The sequence below is a fragment of the Leptodactylus fuscus genome, chromosome 8 (assembly GCF_031893055.1).
Source record: "Leptodactylus fuscus isolate aLepFus1 chromosome 8, aLepFus1.hap2, whole genome shotgun sequence".
In the NCBI taxonomy this organism is placed as follows: Eukaryota; Metazoa; Chordata; class Amphibia; order Anura; family Leptodactylidae; genus Leptodactylus; species Leptodactylus fuscus.
Genome location: NC_134272.1, coordinates 86407494 through 86428279, shown reverse-complemented (window position 1 = coordinate 86428279; position 20786 = coordinate 86407494). Strand labels below are relative to the sequence as shown.

At 44.2% G+C, this 20786-nt stretch overlaps 1 protein-coding gene across 1 annotated transcript in view; it reads right to left on the bottom strand.

Moving 5' to 3' along the window:
- Positions 1–20786, bottom strand: part of DARS1 (aspartyl-tRNA synthetase 1) — a 66738-nt gene that overhangs the window by 29305 nt on the left and 16647 nt on the right. The window contains exons 2-6 of the mRNA XM_075284554.1: positions 17750–17846; positions 15296–15325; positions 13271–13328; positions 9892–9984; positions 7614–7716 (exon numbers count right to left, since the gene is read on the bottom strand). Of these exons, the coding sequence (XP_075140655.1) occupies positions 7614–7716; positions 9892–9984; positions 13271–13328; positions 15296–15325; positions 17750–17846 (381 nt within the window). The remainder of the gene's footprint in view (positions 1–7613; positions 7717–9891; positions 9985–13270; positions 13329–15295; positions 15326–17749; positions 17847–20786) is intronic.

Genomic DNA, 20786 nt, shown 5'->3' with positions numbered 1-20786 from the left:
AAGCCCAGAAGTGGCAGGCCAAAAAAAATATCAGAAAGGCAGAGAAGAAGAATGGTGAGAACAGTCAAGGACAATCCACAGACCACCTCCAAAGAGCTGCAGCATCATCTTGCTGCAGATGGTGTCACTGTGCATCAGTCAGCAATACAGCGCACTTAGCACAAGGAGAAGCTGTATGGGAGAGTGATGAGAAAGAAGCCGTTTCTGCACGTACGCCACAAATAGAGTTGCCTGAGGTATGAAAAAGCACATTTGGACAAGGCAGCTTCATTTTGGAAACAAAAATTGAGTTGTTTGGTTATAAAAAAAGGCGTTATGCATGGCGTCCAAAAAGAAACAGCATTCCAAGAAAAACACATGCTACCCACTGTAAAATTTGGTGGAGGTTCCATCATGCTTTGGGGCAGTGTGGCCAATGCCGGCACCGGGAATCTTGTTAAAGTTGAGGGTCGCATGGATTCCACTCAGTATCAGCAGATTCTTGAGAATAATGTTCAAGAATCAGTGACGAAGTCGAAGTTACGCCGGGGATGGATATTTCAGCAAGACAATGATCCAAAACACCGCTCCAAATCCTCAGGCATTCATGCAGAGGAACAATTACAATGTTCTGGAATGGCCATCCCAGTCCCCAGACCTGAATATCATTGAACATCTGTGGGATGATTTGAAGCGGGCTGTCCATGCTCGGCGACCATCTAACTTAACTGAACTTGAATTGTTTGTCCAAAATACCTTTATCCAGGATCCAGGAACTGATTAAAAGCTACAGGAAGCGACTAGAGGCTGTTATCTTTGCAAAAGGAGGATCTACTAAATATTAATGTCACTTTTCTGTTGAAGTGCCTATACTTTTGCACCGGTCAAATTTTGGTTTAATGCATATTGCGCATTTTCTGTTAGTACAATAAACCTCATTTCAATCCTGAAATATTACTGTGTCCATCAGTTATTAGATATATCAAACTGAAATGGCTGCTGCAAACACCAAAATATTTAGAACTAAAAATGATTAAGATTAATAGGGGTGCCCAAACTTTTTCATAGGACTGTATATTGACAGATGGTCCCTTCTATCCTGGAATCGGTCGGACTGTAAAGTAAGTGAACCCCATCAATCACACAATACTTTCATGCGGTTTTCCCTTTAAGGATGTTAGAGTGACACTTGTGGGATGGGACAGTCGCCATGCGTGGCTTTACCTTCCATCTCTAAGTGACAGGAACGTTAGAAAAACACCTTAAAGGAAACCACAATAGAAGGATTCTGAGAAGTCACAGAGTGGAGTTCCCCCTTACACGCCTGCCAGGATGTTACGGACCGGCTTACACTTGAGAAAGAGAAAAAATCAGTTGTCAGTTTCATTGATTCTCACATTATTTCCTGTTTCTCAGAAATAGCAACTGTAGGAAACAGGAGATTGTGCCCCCAAATCTCTCTCACCCAGAAACGTCATTTCTAGAGAGATGTACTGACTGGTAGAAATGTAACTTTGTAGCAGTCATCTTAATTACAATAGAAGATAACACCTCTATAGATAACACCACTGAGCCATCATGACATCACTACTGACCATAGATGATGTCACAGCTTATCTCCTCCCCCTCCCTGTACTGAGCATGTCTAGAAAACTCTCCCAATGGGTTGGCTCCAGACTATTGCTGTCTATACGAGAGTGCTGTAAAGCAGATCACTAAATGCTGTTAAATGCTCAAACAAGATGCACGCCCCCATAATCCTATATAGAAAATATAATAATTACAACACACAGGCAAAATGATAGATTTCATTATCTGAATTTAATAATTAAAAAAAATAAAATAATATGGTGAGATATTCCTATTAAGAGCATTTATTATGGAACTATGGAACTATGGGAACTACATGAAAGCTCCCCCTAGTGGTGGCTGCAGACACAATATTATCAGATCTCTAAATAAGATTATATTATATTATTTATTATATTGTTATATTATTTATTATTATTATTAATAATAATATTGTAACAAGGAGACTTATTATGTCATATTGAATGTCTAATTCCCAAAATACTGGTTAAAAATCCCGCTCACCTCGCCGTACCACCTCAATTCACCATTGACCTCAGTGGGGAGACTCTATAATACACCCCTCGCTGTTTACTACCCTCCCCCATCCTGGTAACGTGATGTTACGATTGGATATAATGACAGACATGTTAGTTTGTTTTGGTGAATCAGTCACTCTCTCGCCTCCATCAAGGTAACGTGCGTCTTCCCATACAGAGATCTTGAGGGGTCTCGGGAGACTAAACATCTATTACTGGCTCTTCCTTCTTCCCGGACTAAATATAAAAAAAACTAAGGAAATGGAAGAAAACAAGACAATGCCAGAAAAAAAAACAAACACAATGTAGCAGGGACGTGTTTGTTTACATGGGATGAATCACTAGAGGGATACAATGTATCGAGCAAGACGAGAAACCATCAGGGACCGCTGACTGCTCTGAATAGGCCGCACTAGATTTTGTGACTTGAGAACGTTCCCCCCCCAACCTAAATCATTGCAATCCCACGTTGGTACCGGCCCTATAGTCCTCCTTGCTCCCAAATATGACATTTTGTGTATATTGGGAAAACTCCAAGGCTGAATTATAAGAACACAAATTGTGCAGGTTTTGTCAAAGTCACTGCCACAAAAAATACTCCATGTTGCAAAAATGCAGAATTTTTTCCCATTGTGTTTTGCTACTTGGGGCCTGAGCCTAAAGGGTTTTACCTGGACTTACATATTGATGGCTTATTCTTCGGATAAGTCATCAGCATGTGGTTGAGGGGGGTCTAAAACCCGGGACCCTTACTGGTCCGCTGTTTGGAGAGGCTGGTGCACTCACAAGGGATGAAGCCTCACTGTGCTGATGATGTCAGTCACATGGTACAAGAGCAGCTCCGTCCCATTCAAGTGAATAGGACTGAGCTGCAAAACCAAGCACAGTCACTAGAATAGGTGAGGTGCTGTGCTCAGTATTCAGTGACTGCAGCACTCACCAAAATGCAGCGGCCTCTTCAATCAGGTGATCTGACCACTACTGAGGCCTGCACTATACGCAGGGATGAGGCCTGCACTGTACGCAGGGCCGAGGCCTGCACTATACGCAGGGATGAGGCCTGCACTATACGCAGGGATGAGGCCTGCACTATACGCAGGGATGAGGCCTGCACTGTACGCAGGGATGAGGCCTGCACTGTACGCAGGGATGAGGCCTGCACTGTACGCAGGGCCGAGGCCTGCACTATACGCAGGGATGAGGCCTGCACTATACGCAGGGATGAGGCCTGCACTATACGCAGGGATGAGGCCTGCACTATACGCAGGGATGAGGCCTGCACTATACGCAGGGATGAGGCCTGCACTATACGCAGGGATGAGGCCTGCACTATACGCAGGGATGAGGCCTGCACTATACGCAGGGATGAGGCCTGCACTATACGCAGGGATGAGGCCTGCACTATACGCAGGGATGAGGCCTGCACTATACGCAGGGATGAGGCCTGCACTATACGCAGGGATGAGGCCTGCACTGTACGCAGGGATGAGGCCTGCACTGTACGCAGGGATGAGGCCTGCACTGTACGCAGGGATGAGGCCTGCACTGTACGCAGGGCCGAGGCCTGCACTATACGCAGGGATGAGGCCTGCACTATACGCAGGGATGAGGCCTGCACTATACGCAGGGATGAGGCCTGCACTATACGCAGGGATGAGGCCTGCACTATACGCAGGGATGAGGCCTGCACTATACGCAGGGATGAGGCCTGCACTATACGCAGGGATGAGGCCTGCACTATACGCAGGGATGAGGCCTGCACTATACGCAGGGATGAGGCCTGCACTATACGCAGGGATGAGGCCTGCACTATACGCAGGGATGAGGCCTGCACTATACGCAGGGATGAGGCCTGCACTATACGCAGGGATGAGGCCTGCACTGTACGCAGGGCCGAGGCCTGCACTATACGCAGGGATGAGGCCTGCACTATACGCAGGGATGAGGCCTGCACTATACGCAGGGATGAGGCCTGCACTATACGCAGGGATGAGGCCTGCACTATACGCAGGGATGAGGCCTGCACTATACGCAGGGATGAGGCATGCACTATACGCAGGGATGAGGAATGCACTATACGCAGGGATGAGGTCTGCACTATACGCAGGGATGAGGCCTGCACTATACGCAGGGATGAGGCCTGCACTATACGCAGGGATGAGGCCTGCACTATACGCAGGGATGAGGCCTGCACTATACGCAGGGATGAGGCCTGCACTATACGCAGGGATGAGGCCGGCACTATACGCAGGGATGAGGCCGGCACTATACGCAGGGATGAGGCCTGCACTATACGCAGGGATGAGGCCTGCACTATACGCAGGAATGAGGCCTGCACTATACGCACGAATGAGGCCTGCACTATACGCACGAATGAGGCCTGCACTATACGCACGAATGAGGCCTGCACTATAAGCAGGGATGAGGCCTGCACTATACGCAGGGATGAGGCCTGCACTTTACGCAGGGATGAGGCCTGCACTTTACGCAGGGATGAGGCCTGCACTATACGCAGGGATGAGGCCTGCACTATACGCAGGGATGAGGCCTGCAGGGCAGCTCCCCAGCGGCCCTGTGACCTGTGATGCAGATTTTACTTTTTATGCTTCGGAATTATGCTTCACTCTTTGCAAGGCATAAGGCGGAATGTGTAGCAAATCGGCAACAAAATCATCATGTAAGACTTGCAAATTTTGATGCAAATGTCGCAGCCAATCCTGAACAGATTTTTTTTTCATCCAGTTGTGAGTATACCTTTATCTAAAGACACCCAGCTTTCCCAGATTTGGATATAAACTAGTGAACCTCAAAGAGAATTGTGCGACTTTTACTTTCTACTGAATTTTTTTTTTTTTTTACTTCTATTTTAGAAAGGATCCTTACTCGCACCCCTACAGGTACAGGGGGTGGGGCATGGACATCACTAATTACAGAGACAATTAACACTGCACAATACACTAATTAAGAACATATGAGACCCCTCCGATGCCCAATTGAAGTGAGCCTGAGGACCCCTCAGGACGGTGTCATTATAATGAAGTGGTCAGCACTGAAGGGTGCGGGGTCACTTACACAGGATGCCCCGGGCTGCAGTATGGCCCTCAAAGCTGGCAATCAAATCCAGTAAAAAAGTACAGTGACAGTTTTTGCTGCATTTTTGTCCCATTGAGTTCTGTTTTGTGTGGCCTTAGCCTAAAGGGGTTTTCTGGGACTTACATATTGATGGCCTTCAGATAGACAAATATGTGATTGGTGGGGGGTCTAAAACTAGAGACCCCTACTGGTCAGCTGTTTGCAGTCACAAGCATTGCAGCCTCTCCCTGTCACTGAAGGGTGCGGGGTCACTTACATAAGATGCCCCGGGCTGTAGTATGGCCCCCAGAGCTGTCAATCAAATTCAGTAAACCCCAAAGTTCCTTTGATCTGATATCTTTTGGATAATCCAGAATATCTCCTCATTGTACACTGTACTTCTCACCATCCACAATGCGTTCATACAGTCCAGCGACGAGTCCCCCTGATCCAGTAATAATGGTACTTTACAGTCTTTCTACACAAGGGGACGGATCCTGAACCTCTCTAGGCCTGGAGTGAATCCCTGTTCCCATCCAGAGGACGTGTGACACATTCGTTCCTGTGGTTTTCACAACACAATCTAATTTGCCTGTAATTGTTCGGCTCTCGCTGCCTTCAGAGCTGCAGATGCAGAAAAGAAATCTGATTTCTAAGGGTAATTCATGGAGTAGACTTGTGGTTAGATGGCTGCACAGGACGTCAGCACATGGGAATTCCCAACCACAACTCCAGCCCTGGGGTCTCCATACAGAATGCACTTAAAGGGGTTTTCTAGGACTTCTATACTGATGAACTATCCTTAAAGGAGCTATCCAGGATCTGAAGATAATGGATACAGAGTAGCTATCCACTATACAGGTCATCAGTATCACATGAGTCAGGGCCTGGCTGCCGGACCACGCACCGATCAGCTGAAGCTGCCAATAGAAGCCCCATATAAGAGTATACACCCGGGGGCAGCCACACTCCTATTCAAGTGAGTGGGCGCAGAGCTGCAGACCCCACCACTACATTGTATGACTAGGAAGCTGTATACAGAGCTCTGTACACTGAGGAACTGCTGCCCCACTCCCATTTACTGGAATAGGAGCAGGGCTGTAAACCTTACCTACGACTTCCGGCAGCTGCATCAGCTGATCGCCGCAGGTTCTGGGTTTTGGACCCCTGATACTGATGACCTATCCTTTGAATGGGAACAGAACTGCAGTTCCCCGGCACCACCACTATAGTGTACAGAGCCAGAAGATGTATAAAAATGTACACTGGAGTGGTGGTGCCAGGGAGCTGCAGATCTGATGCTTCCGGCTGTATCTGAATCAGCTGATCAGTAAAGGATCCGCGTGATACTAGATAAGTCATCAGTGTTCATCACGTCTAGGTCTCGGACAACCCCCTTTAAGAGAAGCTGTCCAGGAAATGTTCTTTGGCACCTGTGCCGTGTCTGCCCGAGCGTGCTCTCCTGTATAGACAGTACACTGGTTCCTCCTGTGTGCAGGACTTCCTCTGAACTTCAGGATTACATTATCACATAACGTACTATTAGACACGAACTACCCCTCTGTGTTCTTCTGTATGTCCGTCCGATCCTGAAGCAGGATTGCCGGGTAGCTGTCGTTGTACATCCCCTGACTCACGCTGCCTGTCTATACTGTCTGTGAGTGCCATGTGCAGAATTTCCAGTGTATCTTATGTGATGCAGCTCCACATGACAGTCCCTGCTCTTCTGCTTGTAAGATCTGACAGGGAGAAACCTATCCCAAGCAGGGACACAGGCTGAATCTGCATCATATAGGAATACACCAAGACTCTGCATTGTGAGGGGACAGTGGTATGATCCATCTCCTTCCTTTCCATAAGCCAGAGACATGATGTTGTATTATGGGGCCGCATCGGGGAGTAGCAAAGAGACAAGATGGTTGATAACGCAAAAATGATACATTAAGTAAAGCAATTATACACAGGAGCCTCAATATTATTATTAATATACTTAATAGTTGCTCAGCCACTTCTTTAAATTTCACTATATAACCTTCATGATGGTAGTCACATACAAAACATCTTTAAGTATTTCGAAGTCTCCTCAAGCTGCCATTGCCCTTCAAAAAAGTTTCAGGAAAGTTGCGAAAACTTCACAAATCTGCATACGTACAACCCCTGCACCCCCTCAAGACACAGCCAGGCCCTTTGTGTCCACTGTAAAGGCAATGTGGCCCGTTACTGGATAGACAGCCGCTTCATCGCCTTCCAATGAATTTCAGGTCCGGAATCCATTGTGAGCTTAATGTATTCAACGCGATGGCGAAGTGACAATCTTAAATAAGTGACCCCCCCCCTCTCTCCTTCTTAAACAAACGGCGCATTGATGTGAATGTGTGAAAATGGTCCCAGCCCTCACGGACGGGGGTTCTCACCATTGTTTACTGTGACAACAGGATAGAATTGCTTACTTACTTGGCAGCAAACTTAACCATCTGCTTGCTCGCGCGATCTCCCACAGCCACCAGCGCCTGGACGTTGAACTGCTGCTGACGCAGGACCAGAAAACACTGCTTTCCTGAAGAGGGGAAGCAGAATACAGGTGCATTGTACACTTGTTGACCACATTGGCACAACAGACGCAAAATCTCATGCTGTGAATGGAAAATGGACTAAAAAAATAAACAGCGGTATAAATAATGCCGCCCTATAGAGACCCAACAGGCGGTGGAAGCAAAATAGCTCACTGCAGGACTAAGACAAATACAGAAGTCATTGCTGCAAGGCGATTTGCAAAAAGTTACTGGACTGGGAATGTGCTGGGTCATGAAGACTGTGCGAACCAAGCCGCTCAAGACACAGTAGCCATGTCTTAAGTTCGGCCATAGAAGTTAAAAGGGTTTTCCTAATTTATAAAGCAATGACATATTACCATAATAGGTGGGAGTCCAACACCAAGACCCCCTAATTCTGTGAATGAAGGGGCCACAGTGCTAGATCAGCAGAGGCCATGTGCTAGGTATACGGCCAGAAGCAGCTCTGTTACAATGCATGTGAATGGTAGGTGAGCTGCAGTTCTAGGCACCACCACTACAATGTATGGAGCTCTGTACACTGTATACAGTTTCTGGTCCATATACTGTAGTGATGGCGCCGGGAACTACAGACCCCTTCCATTCACTTGAATAGGAGCATAAATAATATGGCAGCCAAAAGGGTCTGGGTGTCGGATCCCATCTGATCTGACACTGATGACCTAACTTGTGGATAGGTCATCAGTGTCAATTACCTACAGGTCCTGGACAATCCCTTTAAGTCACAACTGTCTTAGTCGTGCGACTTCAGAGCTCCTTTTGTCTTGTGACACATGTCGCTGTGCAGCCCAAATCAGCACTGCAGCTCCTGTATTCACAGAATCGGTGGGGTCCCAAAGGTCGGACTCTTAGGGCCACATAACATCTAATTTGTGGGCTGGAGGTCACTTTCTATGTGCGAGTCTGTGAAACGGACACCTTACAGACTTGCAAAGAAAAAGTGACTTCAATCCCGCAGATTCTTATTAAATTGGCACCTTGTTTTTCTAGTCCCGTAAGTGAGAAGGGGCCAAATAAAGGGCGGCTAAAACACAGTAGTAGTGCAGGGTGCAAGTGCTCACCGTACCTCGATTTACAAGATGCCTTGTACAAATGGGCAGTTTTGCTTTAAGGCCTTAGTAATGGGTTATTCTGTGCAAAATCCTAAAAAAAAAGTATTAATGCAGAGAAATAAAGCGGCCTCCGGCGATGTCCCGGTCTGTGGGTAGCAGCAGACGAGCGGCACCATTTCCTCGCGGTCACTCAGCAGCCCTGACAATCACTAATGGCGTTTACCCTTTCCTATCACAATGGGTTTCGGGGCTGCTACAATGTAACAATGTTTATTTTGCAAGACTAAAATAACATGACATTTGGGAAATGTGCGCCACGCCTGTGGATGGCAGACTGGGTGGCCGAGTAATGGGGGGGGGGATCATTTACTGTGAGATTTTAAGTAAAGTATTCTGGATTTGATCTTTAGCCACTTCTTACATTTCTGACTTTTGATATTTAAGATATATTATTATCAGAACAAAAAAGAAATCAGCGGGGGGGGGGGGGGATTCCTGTAATATCATCACGTCATGGAAAGTTCTGCAAGCTTTGTCAAATTCTCAACAGATCTGCTTATTGTCAGTAAATGCGTCCTGAGCCGAAACTTCTCACAGCTGATAGTTTGTTGCAATGGAATCCAGTCTATTCGCTTAGCCTCGGAAAAAATGGCAACTTTGCACGGACAAAGATCGCCGTATAGCGCTGCCTTCATAATAGGTATTGAAAGTGCTGCAGAATTATCAATATATCAGCAGGATCCCTTCAATAGACTGGCTGTATATTTTGTGCATTGCACCATGGGAGCAATAGTGATCTTAAATTGATGGTCTATCCCTTGACTAGGTCATCAATTCATAAGGTCTTAATAAATTGGTACCAAGGTGCTCTATTTTGCAGCAATTCTTACTAAACTGCATGCATTTTGCTGCACAATTCTGAGTCACAGGTAACACAAGCACCTGTAATCTGCTACAGGCCCCAGAAATTTCAAGGAACACTCCAGGTAACATGGAAACCCTGTATTATACCCAGTGTATAGCCATAGGAAGGAGATATCAGTCTCATCACAAGGTGAATTTCACTTGATACAGAAGAGTCCGTGCAGGGAGAAGATGAGCGCTTACCCTTAGCTCTGCTGGTGTGGACCCTGGCGCGCACCCAGACGGTCTCATCCGCTTTCTGCTGCGTCAGGTCGTTCACTCTCACAAGAACTCTCTCTGAGGGAGAAAAGAGAAATCATTGCTGTCACAGTTTTATTTACAGAAGCTGACACGGCTTTATAGTCACCGCAACATTGGTCCCTGTCAGCAAACCAATAAAGAAACTTACAGGACGATGGGGAATATATAGACTGTAACACAACGGGCAATACTGGGGCCGTGCTGTGCATAGATATGGAGGTACCAGTGCATGCAAATAAAAAGCATATCTGTCCAACATTGGGAGAGTTGTATTCTTTGGGGACATGCAACCCACTTTGCAAACAGGCTTTATTAAAGGTGCTGTTTATTAAGAAAGCTGCTTTCTTCTACAAATGGCACCTCACCTGTCCATGGATTGTGTCTGTAATTTCCATCATCAGCATTGAAGTCAACAGGGCTTAGCTGCAATACCACACACAGCCAGGTGTGGTGCTGTTTAGTTTTCTGGATGACCTTTGCAGTTATATTGATAACATTAACTAGTTCTTGCATAACCTATCAAATTCATGTTAAAAAAAGCATGACTACAGTATGAGCCGGTTGTAGTCTGTTATCATGGAGACACAAAGCAGTATTAGATTTTTAATTAAAGCTATTTGCAATATTGCTAATTTTTTCCTTTAATAGGCACTAAAGCAATAAAACAAGGCTGCAAAAGGTAATCTTGCTTTTAAACGGATTTCGGGGAGTTAAAAGGATAGGTCATCACTACAAGATCAGCAGGGGTCTGATACTGGACACGGCCACTTAAACAACTAGAAATGGCATAGGGGCTAGGCTGAGGGCCATTCCTGCTTCACATGCCATTGACATCAAATTTATTGGTCACATGGCCTGTTTGCAGCTCAATTGCAATTAAATGAATGGCGCTGACCTGCAATACCAGGCACTGCCACTATACAATGCATGGCGCTGTGCTTGGTAAGAGGTTGCAGCATATGTCCGTACAAATTGGTCCAATCCACTGGTTCAATGAGGAAGGATAATAATATCCTCAGCCCAGACTACAAACTGGAGAAACAGTTCCACACCTCTGTATATGAAGAACACCACATGGTGGGAGTTATAATCCACTTTTATCTCCCACACATGTGACACTCTGTGGTCGATCTGTGAATCACATCTCACCTCCTGGGTCCTACATTGTGCAAAAGTAAACCAACAGAACCGAGCAATGCAAAGCAAGGCCAGAGCTATGGAACTGAATGGTGTCTAGTCACACTGAGAGTTGTAGTCCTGCACCGATTAAGGAGGTGAAAGTCTAAACCAAGGTGTCAGGAACTGATATGAGTTGCTGCAAAGCTAAAATTAGAGTCACAGTACAGGGACCTGTGATATCTGGTGTGGAGATAGGTGAGGGTTGCAGTTTTAAAGTCACAGTTACAGACCCGGGCTTTCAGGTCCATTCACACAGTGCAGAAGTGTCGAGTTTTTTGCTTTTTTTTTGTTTTATTACCCGACTTATTACTATTTACTGGCATATACAGTCAAAACAAAAGAAGAAATGAAGAAAGTCACACTCCGAGGTGCTAAACGCTTCATCTTCCTCACATTCTGACACTATCTGCCTGTGATATTCTGTGGTCGCCCTGTATAGCGGGGGTTGTTATTTTTGCAGCCGTGGCCCCAGCTGGGTGTAAACACAGTTTAGCGATTCCCTCTTGGCACCTGCACAGGTGAGAGCCATCTGAGGAGGGCGCTACTTCCTGCAGGGACATGCACAGCCATTAATCCTGAATGGTGCAGGAATTCCCCCGATAGCTCGGGGCTGCTATATAAAAGGAGCTGAAATTATTTGCAAGTTCAATCTTTCGGCAGCGACATCAATGACTCCGCCGCGCTATTAACATTTTCCGTTTACTTTTCCGTTATGAATCACTAAGAGCAGATTCCAACTTGTAAAGTGTAATTATAAGATGACACCTGAGGAGCCCGATGTCTACAAGGATGGAGGAAGAAAACACTCAGGAGCAAATAACACTAATCTGAGGACAATAGACATCGGTTACCTCCGTGAGGGGCGAGGTGCCAACTCCATCTACTTGAATATTGTCCAAAATGTACTTTCCACAAAAATCTGTTAACTGCATTAAAGGGATCCTATCATTAAAATGCAATGTTTTCTGGGTACCATGTTGGAATAGCCTTAAAGGGATCCGATCATTCAGAAGAAATTTTTTCTGCCTAACGCGTAGGAATAGCCTTAAGAAAGGCTACTCGTCTCGTACCTTTAGATGTCTTCTCCGCGCCGCCGTTCAGTAGAAATACCGGATTTTATCGGTATGCAAATGAGCTATCTGGCAGCACTGGGGGCGGGCCCTAGCGCTCAAACAGCACTGGGGGTGTCCCCAATGCTGCGAGAGAAATCTCCATCTTCTTCTGGAATGGCCTCTCCGCACATCTTCTTCCAGCGCTGGCTGCAAACATCTAGGCCTCGGGTAATGCCGACTACGCATGCCCGCCGGCCACAAGAAAATGGCCGCTTACACAGTATTGCAAACGGCCATTTTCTTGTGGCCTGTGGGCATGCGCAGTCGGCTTCCCGAGGCCTAGAAGTTTGAAGCCAGCGCCGGAAGAAGATGCGCAGAATGCTGTTCCAGAAGAAGATGGGGGCGGTGCTGGAGATTTCTCTTGCAGCATTGGGGACCGCCCCCAGTGCTGGGAGAGAACTCATCTGCATACCAAAGAAAACCTGGATTTCTACTGAATGGCGGCGCAGAGAAGACATCTAAAGGTAGGAGGAGAATAGCCTTTCCTAAGGCTAATCCTATGACAGGATGCCTTTAGGGGAACTGAATTTTTAAGGCAACCTCTTTCCATGTAGGTGTCATAGAGAGGGGACACTTGTTCACTTGTTGTGTCGGGTGTTGGACCTCCACAGTCTGTGTTTACAGTTTCTAGTCATGTCCTATGGGTGTCATCAATACCATAATTCTGGAAACCCCTTTTAAATAGGTTATCCCAAGAAAGCAAGCTAACAAGCTATAACCTACATCCTAGAACTTGCTTCATGGGCACCATGACACTTTAATGTGCCCGACAGCTGAGAGCACATGCAAACCTGTACTGCAAGATTGCAAGGTTTTTCTTAACACAATGTAGAGATTGTGTGATCGAATTATAAGTACAGGACCCTCACCCAACTTCCTGTAATTGTGGACAACATGTGATAGGCCAGTATGCACCGCAATCTTGCAACACGTTGTATTACAGTATGTTGGCGTGCAGCCTTGGCTTTAGCAAGTTAACCCCTGTAAAGGTGTAACCAGAGAGATATGATCTGATTATTGCAGATACCTACCTGGTTTCTCTTGAGATTGTATCATCGCGGAAACCCCATATCTGTCCTTAGCAAAGTCCTGTATAACAAGAGACAAGATGTAAATATACAGAGTGCGCTGTGCTGGTGTAATTTACTGACATAGAGGGGTATGCAATGAGCAAGTAAGACAGAACCGACTCTCCCCCAATATGAGAATAACATCCTATGGACACCTGCTGATAACAGTGCCCCATTACTACTGTGTTCCTAATATGACACCTCGTCTCCAGAAGGGAAGAGAAGAAGGAAGAGAAGGTCTGCCAAGGAACGTTTACTAGGAGTTTCCTTATCCTCAATAAAACAGGTTCTGTCACTGCCCCTGCCAAATCCACATTATCATCAAACTGAATTATTAAAACAAACATCCTCGCCGTTATTCTCCTGCTGGCGCAAAACCAGCACTGCTACATGTCAAGGCGTCTGAGATCTGAACTGTGACCCCTAATGTCATCCTGAAATATCTGTAAGGCTGAATACAGGCTGCTCAAGAAGTCCTCAAGATCAGTACAAGATAAGTAATGTAATGTATGTACACAGTGACTGTACCAGCAGAATAGTGAGCGCAGCTCTGGAGAATAATACAGGATAAGTAATGTAATGTATGTACACAGTGACTGTACCAGCAGAATAGTGAGCGCAGCTCTGGGGTATAATACAGGATCAGTAATGTAATGTATGTACACAGTGACTGTACCAGCAGAATAGTGAGCGCAGCTCTGGGGTATAATACAGGATCAGTAATGTAATGTATGTACACAGTGACTGTACCAGCAGAATAGTGAGTGCAGCTCTGGAGTATAATACAGGATAAGTGATGTAATGTATGTATACAGTGACTGCACCAGCAGAATAGTGAGTGCAGCTCTGGAGTATAATACAGGATAAGTAATGTAATGTATGTACACAGTGACTGTACCAGCAGAATAGTGAGCGCAGCTCTAGAGTATAATACAGGATAAGTAATGTAATGTATGTACACAGTGACTGTACCAGCAGAATAGTGAGCGCAGCTCTGGAGTATAATACAGGATAAGTAATGTAATGTATATACACAGTGACTGTACCAGCAGAATAGTGAGCGCGGCTCTGGAGTATAATACAGGATAAGTAATGTAATGTATGTACACAGTGACTGTACCAGCAGAATAGTGAGCGCAGCTCTAGAGTATCATACAGGATAAGTAATGTAATGTATGTACACAGTGACTGTACCAGCAGAATAGTGAGCGCAGCTTTGGAGTATAATACAGGATAAGTAATGTAATGTATGTACACAGTGACTGTACCAGCAGAATAGTGAGCGCAGCTCTGGAGTATAATACAGGATAAGTAATGTAATGTATGTACACAGTGACTGTACCAGCAGAATAGTGAGCGCAGCTCTGGAGTATAATACAGGATAAGTAATGTAATGTATGTACACAGTGACTGCACCAGCAGAATAGTGAGCGCAGCTCTGGGGTATAATACAGGATAAGTAATGTAATGTATGTACACAGTGACTGCACCAGCAGAATAGTGAGCGCAGCTCTGGAGTATAATACAGGATAAGTAATGTAATGTATGTACACAGTGACTGCACCAGTAGAATAGTGAGTGCAGCTCTGGAGTATAATACAGGATAAGTAATGTAATGTATGTACACAGTGACTGCACCAGCAGAATAGTGAGCGCAGCTCTGGAGTATAATACAAGATAAGTAATGTAATGTATGTACACAGTGACTGCACCAGTAGAATAGTGAGTGCAGCTCTGGAGTATAATACAGGATGTAACTCAGGATCAGTACAGGACATGTAATGACCACTGACTACATGCCTACTTGTACAATGATATATATAGTTTCCCTTCCCATAACTAGAATCTAGATGAGAGAGGGATTGGCTATATCAGCATAGACAGTCTCACTTATGTACCACATAATGGAATATATTACACCTGACACTGTGATAACCACAGAGGTGCAAGAAAACATCCTGAGAGTGTCAGACAACCATCACTTACCTCTCCTTCATCTGCCTGCTGTTCGGAGGCCTAAAGTGAAAAGAAAAACAAAAAGATCAGTGATAGAAAATAGTGATTTCTTCACGTTCATTTATGTTATTATATGATAGTGAAGAGAAGCTGAGCTCTGTGATATATAGGGTTATAGGATAGAGGAGAGAAGCTGAGCTCTGTGATATATAGGGTTATAGGATAGAGGAGAGAAGCTGAGCTCTGTGATATATAGGGTTATATGATAGAGGAGAGAAGCTGAGCTCTGTGGTATATAGGGTTATATGATAGAGGAGAGAAGCTGAGCTCTGTGATATATAGGGTTATATGATAGAGGAGAGAAGCTGAGCTCTGTGATATATAGGGTTATAGGATAGAGGAGAGAAGCTTAGCTCTGTGATATATAGGGTTATATGATAGAGGAGAGAAGCTGAGCTCTGTGGTATATAGGGTTATATGATAGAGGAGAGAAGCTGAGCTCTGTGATATATAGGGTTATATGATAGAGGAGAGAAGCTGAGCTCTGTGATATATAGGGTTATAGGATAGAGGAGAGAAGCTGAGCTCTGTGATATATAGGGTTATATGATAGAGGAGAGAAGCTGAGCTGTGTGGTATATAGGGTTATATGACAGAGGAGAGAAGCTGAGCTCTGTGATATATAGGGTTATATGATATGATAGAGGAGAGAAGCTGAGCTCTGTGATATATAGGGTTATGTAATAGAGGAGAGAAGCTGAGCTCTGTGATATATAGGTTATATGATAGAGGAGAGAAGCTGAGCTCTGTGATATATAGGTTATGTAATAGAGGAGAGAAGCTGAGCTCTGTGATATATAGGTTATATGATAGAGGAGAGAAGCTGAGCTCTGTGATATATAGGTTATATGATAGAGGAGAGAAGCTGAGCTCTGTGATATATAGGGTTATATGATAGAGGAGAGAAGCTGAGCTCTGTGATATATAGGGTTATATGATAGAGGAGAGAAGCTGAGCTCTGGTATATATAGGGTTATATGATAGAGGAGAGAAGCTGAGCTCTGTGATATATAGGGTTATATGATAGAGGAGAGAAGCTGAGCTCTGTGATATATAGGTTATATGATAGAGGAGAGAAGCTGAGCTCTGTGATATATAGGGTTATATGATACAGGAGAGAAGCTGAGCTCTGTGGTATATAGGGTTATATGATATGATAGAGGAGAGAAGCTGAGCTCTGTGATATATAGGGTTATATGATAGAGGAGAGAAGCTGAGCTCTGTGATATATAGGGTTATATGATAGAGGAGAGAAGCTGAGCTCTGTGATATATAGGTTATGTAATAGAGGAGAGAAGCTGAGCTCTGTGATATATAGGTTATATGATAGAGGAGAGAAGCTGAGCTCTGTGGTATATAGGGTTATATGATAGAGGAGAGAAGCTGAGCTCTGTGATATATAGGTTATATGATAGAGGAGAGAAGCTGAGCTCTGTGATATATAGGTTATGTAATAGAGGAGAGAAGCTGAGCTCTGTGATATATAGGTTATATGATAGAGGAGAGAAGCTGAGCTCTGTGATATATAGGTTATATGATAGAGGAGAGAAGCTGAGCTCTGTGGTATATAGGGTTATATGATAGAGGAGAGAAGCTGAGCTCTGTGATATATAGGGTTATATGATAGAGGAGAGAAGCCGAGCTCTGTGATATATAGGGATATATGATAGAGGAGAGAAGCCGAGCTCTGTGATATATAGGGTTATATGATACAGGAGAGAAGCTGAGCTCTGGGATATATAGGGTTATATGATAGAGGAGAGAAGCTGAGCTCTGTGATATATAGGGATATATGATAGAGGAGAGAAGCTGAGCTCTGGGATATATAGGGTTATATGATAGAGGAGAGAAGCTGAGCTCTGTGATATATAGGGATATATGATAGAGGAGAGAAGCTGAGCTCTGGGATATATAGGGTTATATGATAGAGGAGAGAAGCTGAGCTCTGTGATATATAGGGATATATGATAGAGGAGAGAAGCTGAGCTCTGGGATATATAGGGATATATGATAGAGGAGAGAAGCTGAGCTCTGTGATATATAGGGGTATACGATAGAGGAGACAGCATTGAGTAAAACCTGACTACATCATCAGAGTACACATGGGGCTAGTTTGTAGTTGGTAACCCATTGGTCTGCATATGAGCTTTTGATGCAAAGCAGTTGGAGATTTTATTATTATTTTCATCTTACTTGCAAATTTGCTTCATTTATTATTTCAGACTGGAGCAGATCTTGTAATATGCAGACCTGTGTATAGCAGGTCATATCCATTGGGGGGGGGGGCTGACCTCTGGGCTCTGCAGGACACTATAACTAATTATACTGCTATGGGGGGGGTCATTGTTTATTGTGTTTCTCATTGTTTTCTCAGGGTGTTTGTTTAAGGCGACTCAGAAGAATAGCGCTGCGTCCAGGACTGACCAGCTTGGCTTGTTTCTCAGCTTTCTTTGCTGCCTTCTCGGCTTCCTTCTGTTGTTTCTTCAGAGCTTTCTTGGACTGCGCCTGGTCCTCGGCCGCACTACAAAACACAAAGTGAGAATAGAGAGTGATGCCGGGTGTCGTGTGTGATATTACGGTGACCTCGCCGCTTCCATTTGCTATTTATTCCACTTCCTGGAGGAAGTTTTTCAGTCAGTGGGAAACTCGAGTCCCCATTCATAGTATCGGGGCTGGGGGCAAATACTTCTTTTGTCTGCTGGAAGGATTTGTTCGGTTTCTCTCCATTCATTCTGAGGTTTTTTTTTCTCTCTTCCATAAAATAAAAACAGGAAATTTCTGGGGAAGCGAATGCTTGGAAATAATAGGCATGGGATATTTCTATTAACAAGTATTTCAAGCACAAGATGAAGAAGTATCCTCTTCCAATTAGGACGCTGACAATGGCCACGGATTATGTGAACCCACCTGACTCCGTGACCCCGAGCTGGCATCGTATACAAGATATGGGCAGGAGGTGAACTAGGATATGACCAGGGCTGGAGGATACGGGTTACTAGAACTGGCACAAACTTGTATCTAATATAGCCAATACATCAGCTTGGAAAGGTCTGAGTCAAGTGATATTTACAGTTGTAAGTACTTAACATTACTGATACTCCAGAGCTGAAATCATATTTCTGCTGTCTACTAACAGCTGATCTGATATTCTGGTCCATAGGAGGAATAGAGCAACAATAGCGATGTGGATGTATGTACAGAGTGACCGCACCAGCAGAATAGTGAGCGCAGCTCTGGAGTATAATACAGGATAAGTAATGTAATGTATGTACACAGTGACTGTACCAGCAGAATAGTGAGCGCAGCTCTGGAGTATAATACAGGATAAGTAATGTAATGTATGTACACAGTGACTGTACCAGCAGAATAGTGAGCGCAGCTCTGGAGTATAATACAGGATAAGTAATGTAATGTATGTACACAGTGACTGTACCAGCAGAATAGTGAGCGCAGCTCTGGAGTATAATACAGGATAAGTAATGTAATGTATGTACACAGTGACTGTACCAGTAGAATAGTGAGCGCAGCTCTGGAGTATAATACAGGATAAGTAATGTAATGTATGTACACAGTGACTGCACCAGCAGAATAGTGAGCGCAGCTCTGGAGTATAATACAGGATAAGTAATGTAATGTATGTACACAGTGACTGTACCAGCAGAATAGTGAGTGCAGCTCTGGAGTATAATACAGGATAAGTAATGTAATGTATGTACACAGTGACTGCACCAGCAGAATAGTGAGCGCAGCTCTGGAGTATAATACAGGATAAGTAATGTAATGTATGTACACAGTGACTGTACCAGCAGAATAGTGAGCGCAGCTCTGGCGTATAATACAGGATAAGTAATGTAATGTATGTACACAGTGACTGCACCAGCAGAATAGTGAGCACAGCTCTGGAGTATAATACAGGATAAGTAATGTAATGTATGTACACAGTGACTGCACCAGCAGAATAGTGAGCGCAGCTCTGCAGTATAATACAGGATAAGTAATGTAATGTATGTACACAGTGACTGTACCAGCAGAATAGTGAGCACAGCTCTGGCGTATAATACAGGATAAGTAATGTAATGTATGTACACAGTGACTGCACCAGCAGAATAGTGAGCGCAGCTCTGGAGTATAATACAGGATAAGTAATGTAATGTATGTACACAGTGACTGCACCAGCAGAATAGTGAGCGCAGCTCTGGAGTATAATACAGGATAAGTAATGTAATGTATGTACACAGTGACTGTACCAGCAGAATAGTGAGAACAGCTCTGGAGTATAATACAGGATGCATCAGGCTCGGTATATGATAGGTAACATAACCTATTTACAAATTTACTCAACCTTTTCTGTCCATTCAGTTGTATAGAACACATACTGGACATTGTATATCCCAATAGATATGAATGAATAATACAATTTCCAAGAATAAAGAACAAGTTAATATTTGGGTCCAAAGGGGTCCAGTCTTATATCACTTTTGTGCACAGTCTTTAGAGTTATGACACTTGTAAAGCCACTTCTACATTTATTCTCAAACTGGATGTGACCAACAATAACCAAATTTGCTAGAGAACAGTAAGTAGTTCCTAACGGAGAGTCTAAGATGCAGAGACTTACGTAAATCTATGGGATTTTTGGAAACAGCTAAACCCATATTCCCTATAGGTGCAGCTACTATGGATATGACACAGGGCCACGGTGTGCTGATGGTGGATCAGATCACTACATGTAGCAGGTGAGTGGCGGTGCCCGGGCTCAGGAGGGATCTCACTTGCTAATAACCTTTCAGTTGGACCAAGATGATGCCGTCTAGACTGACAGGAGGGAAATCATAATCCGAGCAGCAGATTGTGCTACTTGACACCCGCTCTTTGTGGGTAATTCACTGGGGTCTTAGTCTGTATTGTTGGCTGATCCATCCCTTGTGATACTCATGTTCAATGTGTCAGCCATGAAGGCTCCAACAACCAGCGACCCCAATCTACATGACAGCCGTGACACATAACCTGTGCAGTGGGGTAGAAAGATAGACAGACGTGGGAGAGATAGGAGATATATATACATAATGGATAGAGAGATAGATAGATAGATAGATAGATAGGAGATAGATAGATAGATAGATAGATAGATAGATAGATAGATAGGAGAGATAGATACTAGATAGATAGATAGATAGATAGATAGATAGATAGATAGATAGATAGATAGATAGATAGATAGGAGAGATGATAGATAGATAGATAGATAGATAGATAGATAGATAGATAGATAGATAGATAGATAGATAGATAGATAGATAGATAGATAGGAGATATATGATAGATAGATAGGAGATAGATAGATAGATAGATAGATAGATAGATAGATAGATAGATAGGAGATAGATAGATAGATAGATAGATAGGAGAGATAGATACAAGATAGATACAAGATAGATAGATAGATAGATAGATAGATAGA